Below are 20612 nucleotides of genomic sequence, written 5' to 3' on the forward strand. Positions count from 1 at the left end.
ACAAACTCTCCCACTGAAGCCAAGGTGCACCAATTCAGCTAGACTAGTTAGCCAGCAGGCCCTGGGGATCCTCCTGTCTCCACCTCCCCTAGGGTGATAGGCATCTGCCTCCTGGCCGGTATGTCATGTGGGTGCCGGGGATTCAAACTCAGGCCCTCATGTTTGCACACCAAGTAGTTTATCCACTGAACTATCCCCCAGTCAAACTTTTTTTTTTTTTTTTTTTTTTGGTTTTTCGAGGTAGAGTCTCACTCTAGCCCAGGGTGACCTGGAATTCACTACCCAGTCTCAGGGTGGCCTAGAACTCATGGCAATCCTCCTACCCCTGCTTCCCAAGTGCTGGGATCAAAGGCGTGCACCGCCATGCCCAGTCCACCTTATTTTTTGAGACAGCACCTCTCCCTGAACCTGGAGGTCTCAGGTTCAGTTAGATTAGCTAGCCAGCAAGCCTCCCCGGAGCTGGGTTCACAGGCCCGTGTCACCACTCCCAGTTAAACATGGGCATCTCACAGGCTTGATGACTAATCATCTTACACCTCCCACTTGTTTCGGCGTGTGTATGTGTGTGGGTGCACGTGTGTGTGGAGGCCAGAGTTTGACAGAGTGTCTTCCTTGATCGCTCTGCACCTTTTTACTGAGGCAGAGTCTCTCACTCGAGCCCAGAGCTGGTAGATTCAGCTACTCTAACTGCCACCTCACCCAGAGATCCTCTTCCTCCGCCTCCCCAGGGCTGGGATTCCAGGTGGGATGCCACACCTACCCAGCGCTTGTGTGGGCTCTTTGTGCATCAAGCACTTTAACCTCTGAGCCATCTACCCAGGGCCCCTATTTTTTTCCAGGAGGGGGGTCTCACTCTGGCTGACGTAGCTCAGACTGGCCTAGAACTCACGGTGATCCTCCTACACTCCAACTCCGAGTGCTGGGATCGAGGGTTGGTGCCACTATTCCAGGCTACCTCCACCCACGCAGCAAGGTCTCACTCTTTAGCTCAGTCTGGCTTTGGACTCACAGCAATCCTACTGCCTGTAGAGGTTACAGACGTGACACCATGCTGGGCTTAAAGGTATTCTGTAGTTGCCTGTAATTCAGAAGAAAGGGTGGCCCCTGGCGGGCCCCGGGTGCGGGCTAGGTGCTGTCCGCGGTGCTGAACCATGGCACCAGCAAGTTTGGGGGAGGGCGTCTCCCAAGACACCCTGGGCCGTGTATACGCCTCACCCTGTCAAGCAGACAGCTACCAACACAGTGACATACTAACAAAGGGACGGACACACACACACGCCGTCGCTAGCCTCGCAGAAACGCCACAATATGCTGGCACACACGCTGACGTGATGGCATCCATGTCGAGCAGTGCCCTGACAGGTGAACGTTCAGGGAACCCAGCAGGAGGAGAAACCCAACAGGGGGAGGCAGAGAGACAGGGAGGAGGTAGCTTTCCCCCAGCCCCTCAAAGGCTTTGGTCTTAGACCTAGTCTCTCCCATTCTGCCTCCCCTCTTTTCTTCCCTGGTTCGAGTCTCTTCCTCTATGCTGTCTTGTTAATTTTTTATTTATTTGAGACACACACACACAGACAGATATAGAGAGAGACGGAGACAGAAGGAATGGGTGCGCCAAGGCCTCCAGCCACAGGAAACGAACTCCAGGCACACACGCCACCTTGTGCATCTGGCTTACGTGGGTACTGGGGAATCGAAAGTGGGTCCTTAGGCTTTGCAGGCAAGCGTCTTAACCACTGAGTAACCTCTCCAGCGCTCCATGCTGTCTTTATTCCTCTCCGTCTCTGAATGCATTCGTGTCCTTCCTTTCCCTTCGCGTCTCTGCGTTGTCTCTGAGCATCTGTGACGCCGTCTCCCACCCTCCCTGCGTCCTGCACCCCTGCCTCTCCCGGGCCCCTCTCGCTGCTACCCATCTCTGTGTTGATCCTGCCCAGGCCTCCCCTCCTGCCTGGTTGTTTCGGAGCGCCTCTAATTAGCGCCTGCCCGTCAGAGGAAGGATGTGTTTCCCCAATCGCTAATTAGCCTCGTGTTTTCTGTCTCCCGGAGCCACAGCTGGAAGTTTGGGCGGAGGCGGGGGACGGAGGGTGTCCCAGGCTGGGGAAGCCGCGAGGGGGAGGAGGAGGCCCACGGGACCGCAGCAGCAGCAGCAGCAGCAGCAAGGACAGGAGTTAGACTACGAGAAGGACCGTAAAGACGGAAGGACAGAAGTCTACCCATCCCCCTGCCTCTTGGGCGTGAGAGGTGGGGCTGGGATGGGGCGTCCATGCCCCGACCCCCACACTAGGACGCGGTCCAGCCCGACGGAGGACTGCGGAGGGAGAGAGATGCTGGAGGAAAGGGGGCCGAGAGCCAGACTAAGGAAGACCCAGATTCGCAGAGATGCCGCGGGCAGGGTGGAGGGACGCGCAGGGCGGAAGAAGCCGAGGCTCAGGAGGAGGCGCGTGGGCGGCGGGAGGACGGAGACCGCGGGCTGCGGGGGCGGCAAGGAGAACCGAGCTCGCGGCCTGGAGCAGGCTGAGGGGGCGGCCGGGCAGCGATGCTGTCCCTCTGCCGTCGACACGGTCTGCGTGAATATCTGTGTCCAGCCCGCCTCCCACCCACAGCTTCCATGCCGCCACCCCCCCTTAGCTGGCTTTGCCTTAGGTCTCCTGGGGTTAACCTGGTGCTTCATCAGAAGCCCCGCCCACGAGGAAGACCCCACTCCTTCTTTTTCCTTTTCTTTGTTTTTTTTTGTGGGGTGGGGGATTCAAGGTAGGGCTGATCTGGAATTCACTATGTATTCTCAGGCTGGTCTCGAACTCACAGCGATTCTCCTACCTCTGCCTCCTGAGTGTTGGGATTAAAGGTGTGCGCCACCACATGCCCAGTTTTTTTGTTTTTAATATTTACGTATTTGCAAGGACAAGGAGAGAAGAGGGAAGAGAGAATGGGCACACCATGGCCTCTAGCCGCTGCAAATAAACCCCAGATGCATGTGCCACTTTGTGCATCTGGCTTTACATGGGTACTGGGGAATCGTGAACCCTGGCTCTTAGATTTTGCCAGCAAGCGCCTTAACCAGTGAGTCATCTTGCCAGCCCTTCTCTCCCTCTCCCCCCACCCCGCTCTCTGGTTTTTCGAGGTAGGGTCTCACTCTAACCCAGGCTGTCCTGGAATTCACTATGTAGTGTCAGACTGGCCTTGAACTCACAGCGATCCTCCTACCTCTGCCACCTGAGTGCTGGGATTAAAGACGTGTGACACCACGCCCAACTTTTAATTTTCTCTCTTTTCATGTCTAGCCTAGGCTGGCCTTGAACTCCTCATCCTCCTGCCTCTGTTTCTTCAGCAATTTCCTACCAGTGGGCCACCAGCAAGAATCCTTTCTCTACACAGCCTCAATCATTCTTCATAGGCACGCATCCTCTCCCACACAAGACCATCTCACAGGCACCACCCTTTTTCAGGGTGCACCTCTCTGAACCCAGGCAACTATCTTTCCCCTGCAGGTCCCAAGGCTCCGCCCCGCCTCCACAGCCACGCCCTCTCCCCCATCCAACATCTGTTTCTTTTCCCTTTTCTTTTATCTTTCTTACTTGGTTTTTCCAGGTAGGATCTTGCTGTAGCCCAGGCTTACCTGGAACTTACTACATAGTCTCAGGCTGGCCTGGAACTCACGGTGATCTTCCTACCTCTGTCTTCTAAGTGCTGGGATTAAAGGCGGGCGCGACTACATCCGGCCCCACATCTGTTTCTGAAGTATGGCCCCGCCCTTTCCTCAGGACCTACCTACTGTGTAGTCAAAGTACCATTTTCTGGCATGGCCCCCATTTAAGTTTCACCTTTTTCCAAGGCTTATGCCCCACCCCTTCCAAGACTCCTACCCAGGCACTTCCCAGCTCCCAGTGTGATAGCCCTGAACCCTTTGGAGGCTCCACCCTCTCGGCCCACCCAGGTAAGTTCCATTTTCGGCCTTGCCTCCACCCAAGTTCCCCCCATTTCCAAGGCTCTGCCTAGTCCACGCAGCTGCGCCCACCTTTCAGCCAGTCACAGACCGCCTCCTTTCGCAGGCTCTGTTCCTTCGGCAGACTCCGCCCACCTGGACCTCCACCCCCATGCCCAGCCCACCTCCCCTCTCGGCCCTCCGAGGCCCCGCCCACTACGCAGCCAAGCTGCTGGAGCGCGGCGCTGCCTCTCAGGGCCCGCCCATTTCCCAGGCCCCGCCCACCTTTGGCTCCCGCCGCTGTCAACTTCCCTTTCTGGGTGTGGCCTCGCCCCCTCCCGAGGTCCCGCCCCTTCAAGTTCCGCACCACTTGCGTCCCCCCTTCTGAGGTCGGCCACCCCAGGCTCCGCCCCTGTGCCCCACTAACTTTTTACGTGGCCACGCCCCTTACGGGCCCCGCCCCGTCGCCAGAGCCAAGCTCCGTTTCCCAAGCCCCGCGTCTCCTTTCTTAGGCTGCACCCCTTTCCCAGGAAACTTCCCTTTAGCGGCATGCCCCGCCCACTCCCGAGGCCCCACCCCATCTCCATGGCCCAGATCTACTTCTCAAGCGCCACATTCGCCTCTCCCAGGCTCCGCCCACCTCAGGCCCCGCCCCTGTGCCAAGGCAACTTTTCTCTCCACAGGCCCCGCCCCCTCCCGAGGTCCATCCTCCTCCCTTTCCTCAGGCTCCGCCCACGTCAGGCCCCGCCCCCTGAGCCTAGCCACCCAATGGCTTTCTTTCTCTGGCAGGCCCCGCCCCGCCCGATGCCCCCCTCATATCCGGGTCCCCCGCGGGCGCGCGGCTCTCTGCTCACATGGTCTCGTCGTCTCCGAACTCGAGCTCGCCGCACGCGTCCTCGTAGTGCACGCCGCCGCCGCGGGCCGTGCCGTCCACCGTGCGGTAGGGCAGGCGCACGGTGCCGCGCGCGCCCGAGCTGCGCACCACGCGCACGTCCACGGTGCCCATGCACTCGCTCACGTGCAGCAGGCGGTCCTGGAAGGAGAAGATGCCCGCGTGGTCGTCGTCCAGGATGGTGACGGTGGCCAGCAGCGGCGCCACCAGCCGACCCTTGGGCCGCCCGCCGCCGTCGGGCTCGAACATGCCCTGCGCGTCGCCCACGCGCAGGTTCAGCAGGCGCACGAAGAAGTGCTCGTCCTCCTCGAAGATGTCGTCGTCGATGATGCCGATGCGCAGCTCCTTCTGCGTCTCGCCTGGCTTGAACACCAGCGTGCCCTCGCTGCGGCGGGAGGGAGGACAGGAGGCCGTCAGCGGCCTGGGCTGGAGGAGGGCACCTGAGCGCTCTCCCTGGTGGAGGACTAGGGGCGGGCTCTGAACAGGCAGTGATCCAGTGGGGCCAGGGAAGGTGGCCTGGAGCAGAAAGGTGCACCCTAGGGGGTGGGCACACTCCTGAAAGGGAACTGTATTTGCAAAGGCCCAGGGCTGGCGGGGGGGGGGGGGGGGGGGGCTTTGATCCTGTCCAACCCACTCACACCTCAGCGTGGATTTGAATACCCTGGGTAGCTGCCCAGGGATAGTAGGCAGTCTGATAACTAGACTGGAGTCCAGTTCACAGGTCCTGGGTTTTGCAAATTTTTGTTGAAGAAACTTAGGGGGAATGGAGAGATGGCTCAGTGGTTAAAGGCACTTGCAAATCTGATGGCCAGGGTTCAATTCCTCAGTACCCAGGTAAAGCCAGATGTACTGTGTCTGGGAGTTGGTTTGCAGTGGCAAGACGTCCTGCAGCACCTATTTATCTGTTGATCTTTAGCTCTCTCTCCTCTCCTTGCACAGAAGTAAATAATAAGAATATTTAACAAGAAACTCATGTATAATATTTGTTACCTGTTTTGAATTAAAATAAGTGAGGGAATGGAGGAAGAATAGTTTGAATATTTTAAACTTGCATTTATTTAATTATCTACTTAAGAGAATGGGTGCATCAGGGTCTCTAGCCACTGCAAAGGAACTCCAGATGTATGTGCCATCATGTGCATCTGGCTTATGTGGGTTTTGGGGAATCAAACCTGGGTCATTAGGCTTCATGAGCAAGTGCTTTAACCACTAAGCCATCTGTCAAGCCCAAGGAAGTTTCTATTATAAAATATTTTTATTTACTTATTTGACAGAGACGGAGAGAGAGAGAGAGAATGGACGTGCCAGGGCTTCCAGCCACTGCAAACGAACTCCAGATACTTGTGCCCCTTGTGCATCTGACTAACGTGGGTCCTGGGGAATCGAACCTGGGTCCTTTGGCTTTGCAGGCAAATGCCTTAACTGCTAAGCCATCCCTCCAGCCCTAAGACGAGTATTTTTTTTTAAGTAATTATTTATTTGTATGTGGTGCCCAGGGTCTCTTGCCACTGCAAACAAATGCCCATCTGGCTTTATGTGGGTGGCTAAGGAATTAAACCCTTGCCAATAGGCTTTGCAAGATGGCATCTTTAATCGCCAAGGCATGTCCCCAGCTCCCTTCTCATTGTTTTTGCTGCAGCATCTCACTCTAGCACAAGCTGGCCTGAACCTCCCAGTGATCCTTTCACCTCAGCCTCCTGAGTGATGGTGCCAGGAGTGATTGATGAGGAGAGAGCCTGGAGATACTGGGGAAGCCAAGCCTGGTAGAGTGAGTGGGCAAGGCAGCTGTCCTGAGGCAGAGCTGGCTTGGCATGCTGAGGATGGTCAGGAACCAAGTACAGCTGTAGCTCAGACAGGGTGAGAGATGGCAGGGCAGCAGGAGAGGGGCAGACCTCACGGGGCCTCAGCGGCCACGAGGAAGACTTCAGCTTTTTACTGAGTCACATGGGAACCATGGGCGGCTCTAGAGCAGAGGAGGGATGGGAGCTGCCACCGATTCTCGGAGATACCTACGTGATGTTCTGTAACGGGAATGGGGGAGGGACATAAGAGGACAGTGAGTGGGCACATTCTGGCAGGGCCATGGATGTCCGTGTGACTAAGATGGGTATTCTCTGTTATTGTTTTATTTGCTATAATGACGACAGAGTCGGGGCCTCATGCATGTTAAGCAAGCACTCTACCACTGAGCCATGCCCGCAGCCCCTCTCTGAGGATTCCAGACAAGGGCTCTACCTCTGAGCCACGCCCCCAGCCCCTCACTGTGGACTCTAGACCAGTACTCTACCTCTGGGGCACGCCCCCAGCCCCTCACTGTGGATTCTAGACAAGTGCTCTACCTCTGAGCCACGCCCCCAGCCCCTCACTGTGGGTTCTAGACAACTGTTCTACCTCTGAGCTGCGCCTCCAGCCCCTCACTGTGGATCCTAGACAAGTGCTCTACCTCTGAGCTGCACCCCCAGCCCCTCACTGTGGATCCTAGACAAGTGCTCTACCTCTGAGACACGCACGAACCCCTCACTGTGGATCCTAGACAAGTGCTCTACCTCTGAGCCACGGCCCCATCCCCTCACTGTGGATCTAGACAAGTGCTCTACCTCTGAGCCATGCCCAGCCCCTCTCTATGGATCCAAACAAGTGCTCTACCTCTGAGCCACACCCAGACCCTCACTGTGGATCCTAGACAAGTGATCTAACACCGAGCCACACCCCCAGCCCTTCACTGATGGATTCTACGAAAGTGCAGTACACAGACCTACATTCCGACCCAGACTGAGATGTAAATGAATCTTGAACCTCCTTCACATTTTCCCCCACGTCCCTCCCACTCCACAGGTGAAGAGCTCAGCAGCTCCTTGATGGAATGTCTGCATGTAGAAAGTGTTCCCTATTATTTCTCTGGCCATCTTTATACAAAGATTCTGAGAAGAATCTCTCAGTGGAAGGGACAGAGGCACCCCAGGGTTCTACTGAACCAGGAGGTAAGATCTGGAGTAAAGCGATGAGGGCACTATCACAGCTCTTAGTTTAATAGACACTGTCCATGGTGGCTTCCTGCCAGGTTGACCAGTGGCTGGAGGCCCTGGCATGCCCATTCTCCATCTATTTGCCTCTTTGTGTCTCTGTCTGTCACTCTCAAATAAAATAATAAAAACAAAACAAGATATTAAGAATAGAATCTTGGGGTAGAGAGATGGCAGTTGAGGCATTTGCCTGCAAACCCTAAGGACCCAGGTTCCATTCCCCAGGTTGACCGTGGCTAGCCCAGCTCAGCCACGGAGCCATCTGTGTGACTTCTAGCAGTCCAGCTGGGGCCCTTTGACCTATGTCTACAGCTGTATAATAGAGCTAATCGTGATGGCTACCTCACTGCATTGTGGGGATGCAGTAGAGGAGAAACATTCCGCAAAACTAAGCTGGGCATGTCCTCACGTGTATAATTCCAGCACTGTAGAGGATGAGATAGAGGGATTGCAAGTTCAAAGCCAGCCTGTGCTACAGAGCCAGATCCTATCTCAAGTAAAAGAAAACAAAAATTCCTATGTGACATTTACAAGTCAGTGTTCAAATCTTAGCCACCCTGGAGCTGAAAAGATGGCTCAGGGGTTGAAAACACTTGCTTGCAAAGCCTGTTCAATTCCCAAGCAACCAACATAAACCAGGTGCAAAGGTAGCACAAGCCCCTGGTGCTCGTTTTCAGTGGTGAGTGGCCCTAGAATGCACACATGTGCATGCACAAATGCACACACACAAACGAATTTTTAAAGAAAAGAATCTGGGGCTGGAGAGGTGGCTTAGTAGTTAAGCTCTGACCTGTGGAGCCTAAGGACCCCGGTACAAGGCTCGATTCCCCAGGATTCACATAAGCCAGATGCACAAGGTGGCGCATGCTTCTGGAGTTCCTTTGCAGTGGCTGGAGACCCTGGTGTGCCCATTCTCTATATATCTGCCTCTCTCTCTGTCTGTCGCTCTCAAATAAAATAATAAAAACAAAACAAAAAAATCAAAAAGAAAAAAATCTTGGGATGGAGAGATGGCAGTTGAGTCACTGGCCTGCAAAGCCTAAGGACCCAGGTTCCATTCCGCAGTACCCACATAAGCCTGATGCATGGGGGGGGGCACATGCATCTAGAGTTTCCAGTGGCTGGAGGCCCTGCCATGCCCATTTTTTCTCTATCTACCTCTCTCTCAAATAAAGAAAAAAAATATCTAAAAAGAGGGGATGGTAATATAGCTCTGTGGTTAAGGCACTTGCCTGCAAAGTCTAAGGACCCAGGTTCACTTCCCCAGTACCCATGTAAGCCAGATGCACAAGGTGATGCATGTGTCTGGAGTTCAATTGCAGTGGCTGGAGGCCATGGCATGCCAATCCATCCATCCATCCATATCTCTCTCTCTCTCTCTCTCTCTCTCTCTCTCACACACACACACACACACACACACACACACACATGTTCTGTCTCAAAAAAATAAATAAATAAAGGTGGAAGCTGGGCATGGTGGCACACACCTTTAATCCCAGCACTGAGGAGGCTGAGGTAGGAAGATCACCATGAGTTTGAGACCAGCTAAGGGTTACAGAGTAAGATCCAGGTCAGCCTGAGCTAGAGTGAGACCTTAGCTCAGGGAAAACAAAACAAGGGCCCTAGCATATGGTCTGAGCTAGGAAGAGCTTTGCATTGTGGGAACACCTTCCTTTCTCACTCCCCAGCCATCTTGGTGGCTGCTGTTGGCTGGGGGCTATCCCACATCTACGGCCAGAGATGATGGCTGCAAAGAAGAGAGGAGAAGGTCTTTGGAGTCCCTCAACTCCAGGCTCCAACTTGTTACGAGAAGTAGAAAGTCCATGGCTGGGGCACAAACTGACTTTGAAGATGCTCACACAAGACAAAGTAACACTGGTCATCCTCACCAGCAACTGTCCAGCCTTGAGGAAATCTGAGATGCAATACTAGGTTATGTTGGCCAAAACTGGTGTGCATCACTATACAGGCAATGATATTGAATTGAGCCCAGCATGCAGTAAATACGAGAGTATGTACACTGTCTATCGTTGAAACAGGTGATGCTGCAATTATCAGAAACCTGCCAGGGCAGACTGGTGAAAAGCCAGTGCTTCTTTTTAAGGGCTAAAGAGATGGCTTAATGGTTAAGGCACTTGCCGGCAAAGCCAAAGGACCCAGGTTTGACTCCCCGATATCCATGTAAAGCCAGATGTACAAGGTGGTGCATGCATTTGGAGTTCATTTGCAGTGTGGCTAGGGTGTGCTGGTACTCCTGTTCTCTATATGCCCCCCCCAAATAAATATTTTTTTTAAAAAATGTATTTATTTGCAAGCAGAAAGAGAGCAGAGAGACAGACAGAGAGAGAGAATGGGCATGCCAGAGCCTCTAGCCACTACAAACGAACTTCATGTGCATGTGCATCTGGGTTATGTGGGTCCTGGGGAATCGAACCTGGGTTAATAATATTTATTTATGTACTTTCAAGCACAGAAAAGCCGCGTGGTGGTGCACACCTTTAATCCCAGCACTCGGGCGGCAGAGACAGGAGGGTCACCATGAGTTCAAGGCTGCCCTGAGGCTACATAGTGAATTCCAGGTCAGCCTGGGCTACTGTGAGATCCTCCCTTGGAAAAACCAGAAAGAAAAAAGAAAAGAGAGAGAGAGGGAATGGGCACACTCGGGTCTCAAGCCACTGCAAAAGATGCATGTGTCACTTTTTGCATCTGGCTTTATGTTGGTACTGGGGATTTGAAACTGGACCACTGGGCTTTGCAAGCAAGCACCTTTAACTGCTGTGGTAGTTTGAATGTATGTCCCCCACCCCACAGACTCGGGTGTTTTATTAAGCTTAGTATGTCCTGTCACCGGGCCACAGGAGGAGTCACTGGGGGCGGGTGCTGAGGTCCAGCCCAAAGCCTGTGCACTGGCAAGGTCCCTGCCAGCCACTTGTTGGGGTTTGCTAGCTAGTGGCAGTTTCTCTCTCTGCTTCTTCCATTGATGGAACTGTAAGCGTGAACTAAATCCCGTCCTCCCACATGACTGTGCTTCGTTGGATGCTCATCCCACCACTGCGGAACTGTCAGCTGCAACTACTGAGCCATCCAAGGTGACAGGAGTTGCAGGGGAAGTAGAGATGGGAAAGTCTCTGGGGCTTGCTTCTCAGATAGTCTGACCAAAAACAGCAGCTCTGGGCTCAGAGAGAGACTCTGTGTCAAGAAAACAACATGGAAGAGCCACAGAGGATGCCCGGAGTTCTCTGGCCTCTGCCCCCGCCCACGTGCATGCCCATACACACACCACACATAATTCACACAAAAATAAATGAACGAAAGAAAAAACTATTAAAAATAATAAGTATAGGCCGAGTGTGGTGGTGCATGCCTTTAATTTCAGCACTTGGGTGGCAGAGGTAAGAAAATCACCATGAATTCAAGGCCACCCTGAGACTACAGAGTGAAAGGGTGAATTCCAGGTCTGGAAAAAATCAAACACACACACACAAAAGAAAGAGTTATAGATAATGTGAATGTTAGAGAGAAAATCTGAGTCTTCTTTCCTGGAATCATAAATGCCAATACAGGATAAATGTTACTTCCAGCATATGGGAGACTTGCTCTCCCAGTGGCAAAGCTGTGATTGTTTAAAAGGCACGTCTGTGCACCAGGAGCCACAGGTAACTGGCCATGATGCAAAGCAGCATGAGTCCCTCATCTCTCTGGGGCACCATCATCAGCCTATACATCACCCACAAGAATCATGCAGTTGGCACACCATACACATATTGAAGCAACAAGGAGTGCCTGGTTCCTCTGGGTAAGAAAACCTTCACTAGATAGGCTGAGGATATAGCTCAGTGGTACAGTTAGAACTCACAGTGAGATGGGTGCGTGGCTCAGAGGTAGAGCACTTGTCTAGATCCACAGTGAGGGGCTGGGGGCGTGGATCAGAGGTAGAGCACTTGTCTAGAGTCCACAGTGAGGGGTTGGGGGCGTGGCTCAGAGGTAGAGCACTTGTCTAGAACCCACAGTGAGGGGCCGGGGGGCGTGGCTCAGGGGTAGAGCACTTGTCTAGAGTCCACAGTGAGGGGCTGGGGGCGTGGCTCAGAGGTAGAGCACTTGTCTAGATCCACAGTGAGGGGCTGGGGGCATGGCTCAGGGGTAGAGCACTTGTCTAGGATCCACAGTGAGGGGCTGGGGGCGTGGCTCAGAAGTAGAGCACTTGTCTAGATCCACAGTGAGGGGCTGGGGGCGTGGCTCAGAGGTAGAGCACTGTCTAGATCCACAGTGAGGGGCTGGGGGCGTGGCTCAGAGGTAGAGCACTTGTCTAGATCCACAGTGAGGGGCTGGGGGCGTGGCTCAGAGGTAGAGCACTGTCTAGATCCACAGTGAGGGGCTGGGGGCGTGGCTCAGAGGTAGAGCACTTGTCTAGATCCACAGTGAGGGGCTGGGGGCGTGGCTCAGGGGTAGAGCACTTGTCTAGAACCCACAGTGAGGGGCTGGGGGCGTGGCTCAGAGGTAGAGCACTTGTCTAGAACCCACAGTGAGGGGCTGGGGCCGTGGCTCAGGGGTAGAGCACTTGTCTAGGATCCACAGTGAGGGGCTGGGGGCGTGGCTCAGAGGTAGAGCACTTGTCTAGAACCCACAGTGAGGGGCTGGGGGCGGGGCTCAGGGGTAGAGCACTTGTCTAGATCCACAGTGAGGAGCGTGGCTCACATGAAGGTCTTGCCTAGCCTGCAGGACGCTCTGGGTTCCATCCCCAGTATTGAAAGCAAAGGAACAACTCCCCCTCCCTGCTCTGATCACTCCAGCTAACGCCTAGCTGCTTCCAGCCCCAGATCTCCCGCGGCGGAGGCAGCGGGCAGCGGGAATCCCGCCGGGCTCTCTCCCCTAGGTGGCAATGAGCGCCGGGAATGCAGGCGCGCTCACAGCCGGAGCTCCCCGCCCCGCGCCGGGCCTCACCTGTACTCGTAGTCGGAGCCCGCCTTGGCCGAGCCGTCCTCGGTGCGGTAGTCCACGTAGAAGGTGCTGTTGCCCTCGCCGCCCTGGCACGTGACGGACAGCAGCACGGAGCCGCAGTTCTCCAGGCAGTGGTAGAGGCTGGGCTCGAAGAAGATGCGGCTGGCGCCGTCGTCGTCGTCGTCGCCGCCGGGGCCGTCGGCCGGGCCGGGCCTGCGCGAAGCGTCGGCCGCGTGGCGCCGCAGCACGTTGCCCGCGCCGGTCATCAGCCGCGTGGCCTGGATGCGGTAGAAGGCGCGGCTCTTCTGCTGGTGCAGCAGCGCGTAGTAGTTGGCGATGCCCACCAGCTGCTCCAGGTCCTTGTCCGGGTGCTTCTGCTTGAGGTCCTTGAGGATCTGGATGACCTCGCGGCGGCTGGCGTCCAGCTCGCGGGCCTCGGCGCAGCCCGGGCCCAGCTCGCCCAGCTCGCCCGCCGCCTCGGAGCCCACGAACGTGCCGTCCAGCTCGATGCTCTTGGGCGGGTCGCCCTCGGCGCCGATGATGATGCCGCTGCGCGGGTCGGTGCGGTAGCGCTTGTACACGTACTTGTAGAAGAGCAGCCGCTTGTCGGCCATCCAGGCGAACACCACGCACACCGGGAAGAAGACGAGGGTCAGCAGGGCCTCCCACACCTGCGGGGAGGCGGGGGGAGGGTCAGCACCCGGCCTGCAGCCCCGAGCTCCCCACCCAGCCTCGGCCCGTCTCCTCCCTCCGTCTCCCTCTCTCTCTCCCTTTCTCTGCCTCGCCCCCTCTCTTATCCTCCTCTTTCTGTCTCTGTCCCTTCTGTCTTTCCCCCTTCCCCCCCCCTTCTTTTTTCATTTTCGAGGTAGGGTCTCACTTAATCCCAGGCTGACCTAGAACTCACTCTGTAGTCCCAGGCTGGCCGTGAGCCCAAAGGATCCTTCTACCTCTGCCTCCCAAGTGCTGGGATTAAAGGTGTGCACCACTTCCTTCTATCTCCCCCTCCCCCCGCTTGTCTTTCTTCTGTCTCTTTCCCTCCACTCCTCCCTCTCCTCTCCTCTCTACCTCCCCTGAGCTCTCCACCCACTTACGCATTCCTCCAGCTCACCCATTCACTCACCCAGCCAGCCAGCCAGCTATTCACTCACCTATCAACACACTACTCACCCATCCATCCGTGTTCCCATCCATCCATCTATGCACCCAGATACCCATCTATCCACCATCACCAATTCACATATCCATCCAACCACACACCTGTTTCCATCCACTGTCTATCCATCAATACACCCACACATCCATGCATGTCTCCACCCACCCATTCACCCAGTCCTGCATCCAACCATGTATTTGTCTACCCAACCATCCATCTATCCACTCACTCATTCATGTATCCACCCATACATTCATCCATCATCCGTTTACCAACACACTCATTCACCTCCAGCCCCTCTTTCTCTCCCCTTTCCTATTGAACTCCATCTTCCGCAGTCTGCTTTCTTTCTCTCTTCATCTCTGCCACCACCTCTCTGCCTCTCTTCCTTTTTCTTTCCCTCTCATTCTTGCTGCCTTGTCGTCAAGTCCTTCTTTGGAAATATTGGGGGCTGGAGAGATGGATCAGTGGTTTAGGCACTTGCCTACAAAGCCTAATGGCCTGGGTTCAGTTCCCCAGTACACATGTAAATAAAGCCAGGTGCACAAGTGGTGCATGTGTCTGGAGTTCATCTGCAGTGGCTGGAGGCCCTGGTACACTCATACTCTCCCTCCCCATCTCTCGCCTCTCTCTTTTCTCTCTCCTTACAAATGAAAACTAAAAATTGAAGCTGGGTGTGGTGTCACATGTCTTTAATCCCAGCACCCGGGAGGCAGAGGTAAGAGGATCACCATGAGTTTGAGGCCACCCTGAGACTACATAGTGAATTCCAGGTCAGGCTGAGCTAGAGTGAGACCCTACCTCGGAAAACCAAAACATCAAAAGTAAGTTGTAGATTCCCATCTCTCTCCCTTATGAGAGTCTGCACGGTTTTTCTTTCTCTGTCCTTTTCTCCAGAGAGCACTGTGAGTGTCTGCATGGGCATGTGCTAGCAGGCTGTCTCCTTCCTCGTGCTCCCCTCCCTCATCCACCCACCCTCCCGCCAAGCCCCCCAGCCCCCACCGCTCCCTCATCCATCCACCCTCCCCCCCACCCATCCATCCCTTCATCTGTCCAACGTGCAGAGGACACCACCTCTCTGCCTATGTCACAGAAACCCAGACATCCTTGGCTACCACCAAGCAACAGATGTCCCCACCTGTGGTCCCAGCCTGTCAAGGGCCCCAGCCTGTGTTCCTTCCTGCCGCTGTCCCCATCCACCCTTTCCCGGTAAACTGGAATGTCTGCGCTTTTCCATCCATCTTCAGATTCCATCTCTGCTCACCACTTTCTTCCACCGCACCACCCCACCCTGCCAACAGTGACCAGAGCCCCTGACACGCGCTCCTTTCATAGATTGTGTGTGGTTCTCGGAGAGAGGATGGACTCTAAAAGAGGCATAAGTCTAGCTCATCAGCTCGAGGCCAGCAGCATCCATGCACTAGTTCACTCCTGAGGGCCAGATCGAGACAGGGAGATCCGGGCTGGAGGGATGGCTTAGCCACTAAGGTATTTGCCTATGAAGCCAAAGGACCCAGGTTCGATTCCCCAGGACCCACATAAGCCAGATGCACAAGGTGGTGCATGTATCTGGAGCTCATTTGCAGTGCCCATTCTCTCCCTGTCTGTCTCTCTTGTATCTCTCTCCCTCTCTCTGCTTGCAAATAAATAAATTAACTTAATTTTTTTAAAGACAGGAAAATTCAGAGAAGACAGCCTGGTTTCATACGGAAGGGCAACCCGCAGCTCAGTGGTCTTTAAACCAAGGCTGGAATGGAGTCTGTGCATCCCCAGCACTCAGCAATGCCAGCTCCTGGTACCTGAGGGAACATTCAAGAAATGAAGTGAGCCAGGCATGGTGGTGTGGGTCTGCAATCCCAGTACTTGCAGGGCAGAAGGAGGAGTGCCGTGAGTTCGAGGCCACCCTAAGACTACATAGTGTATTCCAGGTCAACCTGGGCTAGAGTGAGCCCCCACCTCAAAAAAAAAAAAAAAGAAAGTGAGAGGAGCAATCATGGTGGAAGCAGGTCTTCAATCCCAGCAGTTGGGGAGATAGAGGCAGAAGAGCAGTGAGTTGGAACCTAGGCAACTAAAGGAGACCCTGTGTGGTGGTTTGATTCAGGTGTCCCCCATAAACTTAGGTGTTCTGACTGCTAGGTTCCCAGCTGATGGAGATTTGGGAATTAACGCCTCCTCGAGGGAGTGTATTGTTGGGGGCGGGCTTATGGGCATTATAGCCAGTTTCCCCATACCAGTGTTTGGCACACTCTCCTGTTGCTATTGTCCACCTTACGTTGGCCAGGGGTTGATGTCCACCCTCTGCTCATGCCATCGTTTTCCCCTGCCATTGTGGAGCTTCCCCTCGAGGCTATAAGCCAAAATAAATCTTTTTCCCAGAAGCTGCTCTTGGTTGGGTGATTTTTACCAGTAATGTGAACCAGACGACAACACCCTGTCTCAAAAAGCATTTTTAAAAATGCTAAAAAGAAAGCCGGACGTGGTGTCGTACGCCTTTAATCCCAGCACTCTGTAGGCAGAGGTAGGAGGATTGCCATGAGTTCAAGGCCACCCTGAGATGACAGAGTTAATTCCAGGTCAGCCTGGACCAGTGTAAGACCCTACCTCGAAAAACCAAAAAAAAAAAAAAAAAGATAAAAGAGGGCTGGACAGATGGCTTAGCGGTTAAGGCACTCACCAGTGAAGCTTAAGGATCAATTCTCCAGGTCCCATGTAAGCACATGGTGGTGCATGCATCTGGAGTTTGTTTACAGTGGCTAGAGGCCCTGATGCACCCATTCTCACTTTATCTATCCCTCTCTATATAATAAATAAATAAATAAATAAATAAATAAATAAATAAATAAATAAATAAATAATTTTTTAAAATGCTTAAAGGACTTTTTAAAAGGCTGGTGGGCGTGGCTCAATGTAGAGCACTTGTCTAGAGTCCACAGTGAGGGGCTGGGGGCATGGCTCAGCTATAGAAAGCTTGTCTAGAATCCACCAGAGAATGAATTCTAGGCAGTGAGGGCCCAGACCCAGTCTGTTGGTAACCTGAGTACACAGGAAGCATTTTCCAGCTCCTACCATCTTGCTGGGGAGATAGGCACATACTCACATGCTGTCTTTCTTATTAAAGATAAAGAACAGGGCTGGAGAGATGGCTTAGTGGTTAAGACATTTGTCTACAAAGCCAAAGGACCCAGGTTCAACTCCCCAGGACCCACAAAAGCCAGATGTATCTGGAGTTCCTTTGCAGTAGCTGTAGGCCCTGGCATGCCCATTCTCTCTTTCTCTCTCTCTCTCTCAAATAAATAAATATAACTTTAAAAAAAAAGACAAAGAAGAAAAATGGGGAATGGAACCAGCCTAGATGTCCCTCAACTGATGAATGGATAACAAAGATGTGGTACATTCAGCAGTAAAGAAAAATGAAATTATGAAATTTGCAGGGAAATGGACGGATCTGGAAAGGATTAAAGTGAGTTAACCCAGGTCCAGAAAGTTAAATGTCACATGTTCTCTCTCATATGTTGATCCTAGCTACAAATGTTCAGACTTGTGTGAGAGTTGGAGTAAAAAATTGGTAGCAGAGGCCAGTAAGTTAGAAAAGGGCTATAAGAGACAGAGGAGAGGGGAAGGCTTAGGGGATGGTATTGTGTATATGTATGTAGATGAACAGATTGCTAGGGGGTGGAATGGCCTAAGTGATGTCAGGGGAAGAGATTGAGTAAAGGAAGGGTGGTGGGAGGGTTAATCAAAATTCAGGACATTGTGAACATGCCATATGAAAACCTACTTTTTTTGGATAATGGCACACCTAGAAGCCATAGATTGTTACTAGAAAAATCTCAGTGCTGGGGATGGCATACCTTCCAGTGAGTTGTTGGCCAGGGAGGTCCCTGATGCCCCCCCCCGCCAGAGTTACAAGCTATTTCCAAGGCTCTTCGTTTCCCACCACAAATAGATGGTAAGACCCTATTGCTGAAGACTCCACACGCCTGGGCTGCAAGGTCACTGAGAAATCAACCTGAGGCTGAGCTGAAAACAACAGCCCTGTAGACCAGCTGGTGGCTGGAAAAAGCAGCACCCCACCGTGCAGCCCTACAGGAGACAAAGACATCAGTAGTGAAAATAGCAGACACTGCAAGTCCAAAGTTTGGCCAGTCAGACCAAAATCTGGTGCAACAGTGGCATGTCTGTTATGGGGGAAACCAACCACTTTCTATCTTTTTTTTTTTTTTTTTAAGATTTATGTATTTGAGAGTGACAGAGAGAGAAAGAGGCAGATACAGGGAGAGAGAGAGAATGGGCGCGCCAGGGCTTCCAGCCACTGCAAACAAACTCCAGACACATGTGCTCCCTTGTGCATCTGGCTAATGTGGGACCTGGGGAACCGAGCCTCGAACTGGGGTCCTTAGGCTTCACAGGCAAGCGCTTAACCACTAAGCCATCTCTCCAGCCCCAACCACTTTCTAATTGGACTGAAGGCCTGCTCCATGGAGGGAATACATGCCTGGTACTGAAAACCTAATCAAAGGTCTATGGTGGGGGAGGTCATGAGCTTGAGGAGTGTAACGTCTGCTGTCTGGCTAAATGGATAGTATGCTCACCAAACTGCCCTGCAAGCTCTTGACTTAATGTTCATACCCATCTATTAATGCTTCTCTCCCTTTTGGTTAGAGAAGCTTCTCTTTTCAGAAGGCGATAACCACTGGGATGACCCAAAATGCACGACAGTGCTGAAAAGAAGCAATAGAAAAGTGCTCAGCACTGAAACATCTCTATCACACCTTGCAAGGCTCAGGGTCCATTGTGGGAGCCAAAAGAAGGGTAGGACTGTTTACAAAGCAACTGTCCAGATAGAAATTGGCCTCAATATTCTTGACCTCACAGTGCCTGACACTACCTACACAAGACCATCATAATAGGAGGAAAAAACAATGACATCAAAATACAAGAGAGATTAATGGGGAGAGGGAGGGGATATGATGGAGTGTGGATTTGTGAAGAGGAAAGTGGGGGATGGGAGGGAAATATCATGGTTTATTGTCTGTAAGTATGGAAGCTGTCAGTAAAAAATATGTATAGTAAAAAAAATCAAATTATGGCTAGAGGAATGGCTTTGTGATTAAGGCACTTGCTTGCAAAACCAAAGGACCCAGGTTCAATTCCCCAAGACCCACATAAGCCAGATGCACAAGGTGGTGGCACATGCATCTGGAGTTCTTTTGCAGCAGCTAGAGGCCCTAGAGCACCCATTCTGTCCTCTCTCTCTCTCTCTCTCTCTTTTTCTGTCTCAAGTAAATAAATAAAAAATGCTTTTTTATAAAAAGCAACTTAACAAAAAGAAAATATGGAACAGAACTTCTAATCGTATGGCCCCAGAAGTCTCTTAAAAATGCATCTCGAGCCGGGCATGGTGGCGCACGCCTTTAATCCCAGCACTCAGGAGGCAGAGGTAGGAGGATCACCTTGAGTTTGAGGCCACCGTGATACTACATAGTGAATCCCAGGTCAGCCTGGGCCAGAGTAAGATCCAACCTTGAAAAACAAAACAAAACAAAAAAATCTGGGAGGAAAAAAATCTCTTAAGATCCCATCACCATGGAAAGAAATGACCACAGTGCTCAGTACTGCAATATCTCTATCACACCTTCCAAGGCTCAGGGTCGAATGTGGAAGAGGTGGAGGAAAGAATGTAAGAGCCAGAGGAAGGGTAGGACTCCTTACAACATGCTCCCTCCAGACATAAAATGGCCTGGATATCCATGACCTCACAGCACCTGACACTACCTGCACAAGACCATCATAAGAGGAGGAAAAGATCATAACATCAAAATTAAAAGAGAGACTGATTGAGATGGGGAGGAGGTATGATGGAGAATGGAGTTTCAAAAGGGAAAGGTGGGGGAGGAGGGAGAGTATTACCATGGGGTATTTTTTATTATCACGGAAGTTGTTAATAAAAATTTGGAAAAAAAATAAAAATAATTAGTTTCATAAACCAAAATAAAAAGATCCCATCACCGGATCCCCTGACCACTGTGCTTCCTGATGGCTCCCAGAAAAACCAACACTTGGAAAGAGAAACGGCTCACAGAGCACCCAGGGCAGAAAAGAGGCGAGGTGTGCAGTCTCAGCTGCAAGATGAACTCTCTCCCCTGGCATTCACAGAACCCAGCGCTGTGTATATTGCGGGGGCGTCTCCATTAATCAGTGGAAAATCTCAGCCTCTCAGACTTCATTTCCTTCCTGCATATAAATAAAAGGTAGTTCTGCCAGCTTCTCAGTGTCCTGGCAGTGCACCCACTGTGAATGTGTGTGTGGACGCACTCATGCCTGGAGGGGACAGAGGTACCTTCTGGTCTCCATGGAGGGGGGATGCCTTTGGATGGGGAAGGGAAAACCCCAGGGAGGAGAAGGATGTGGCTTCGGCCTGGTGACAACTGAGACAGACCCACAACATACAGAAGGCTCCATGTTCTGCTTCCCTTCAGAACATCCACTGGACATTCATGGCCCTAAAGACTTTTCAGGATAATCAGAGATCGCCTCAGTGCTGTGGGGTTTGTTGTTGTTGTTTTGTTTTCTTGATTCTTTTTTTTTTTTCAAGGTAGGGTTTCACTCCAGCTCAGACTGACCTGGAATTCACTATGTGGCCTCAGGGTGGCCTCGAACTCATGGTGATCCTCCTACCTCTGCCAC

The 20612-nt window shown here is 52.7% G+C and overlaps 1 protein-coding gene across 3 annotated transcripts in view; it reads right to left on the reverse strand.

The window, feature by feature from the left end:
- Slc8a2 (solute carrier family 8 member A2) overlaps positions 1-20612 on the reverse strand; it is a 42866-nt gene that overhangs the window by 15177 nt on the left and 7077 nt on the right. For 2 of the 3 annotated variants that reach the window (XM_004672777.2, XM_045134287.1), the window contains exons 3-4: positions 12776-13443; positions 4774-5196 (exon numbers count right to left, since the gene is read on the reverse strand). In XM_004672777.2, coding sequence (XP_004672834.1) covers positions 4774-5196; positions 12776-13443 — 1091 coding nt within the window. Of the gene's footprint in view, positions 1-1675; positions 1810-4773; positions 5197-12775; positions 13444-20612 lie in introns of those variants that run through there. The other variant, XM_045134288.1, reaches the window with a different exon arrangement.

Source organism: Jaculus jaculus, chromosome 14, assembly GCF_020740685.1.
Source record: "Jaculus jaculus isolate mJacJac1 chromosome 14, mJacJac1.mat.Y.cur, whole genome shotgun sequence".
Lineage (NCBI taxonomy): Eukaryota > Metazoa > Chordata > Mammalia > Rodentia > Dipodidae > Jaculus > Jaculus jaculus.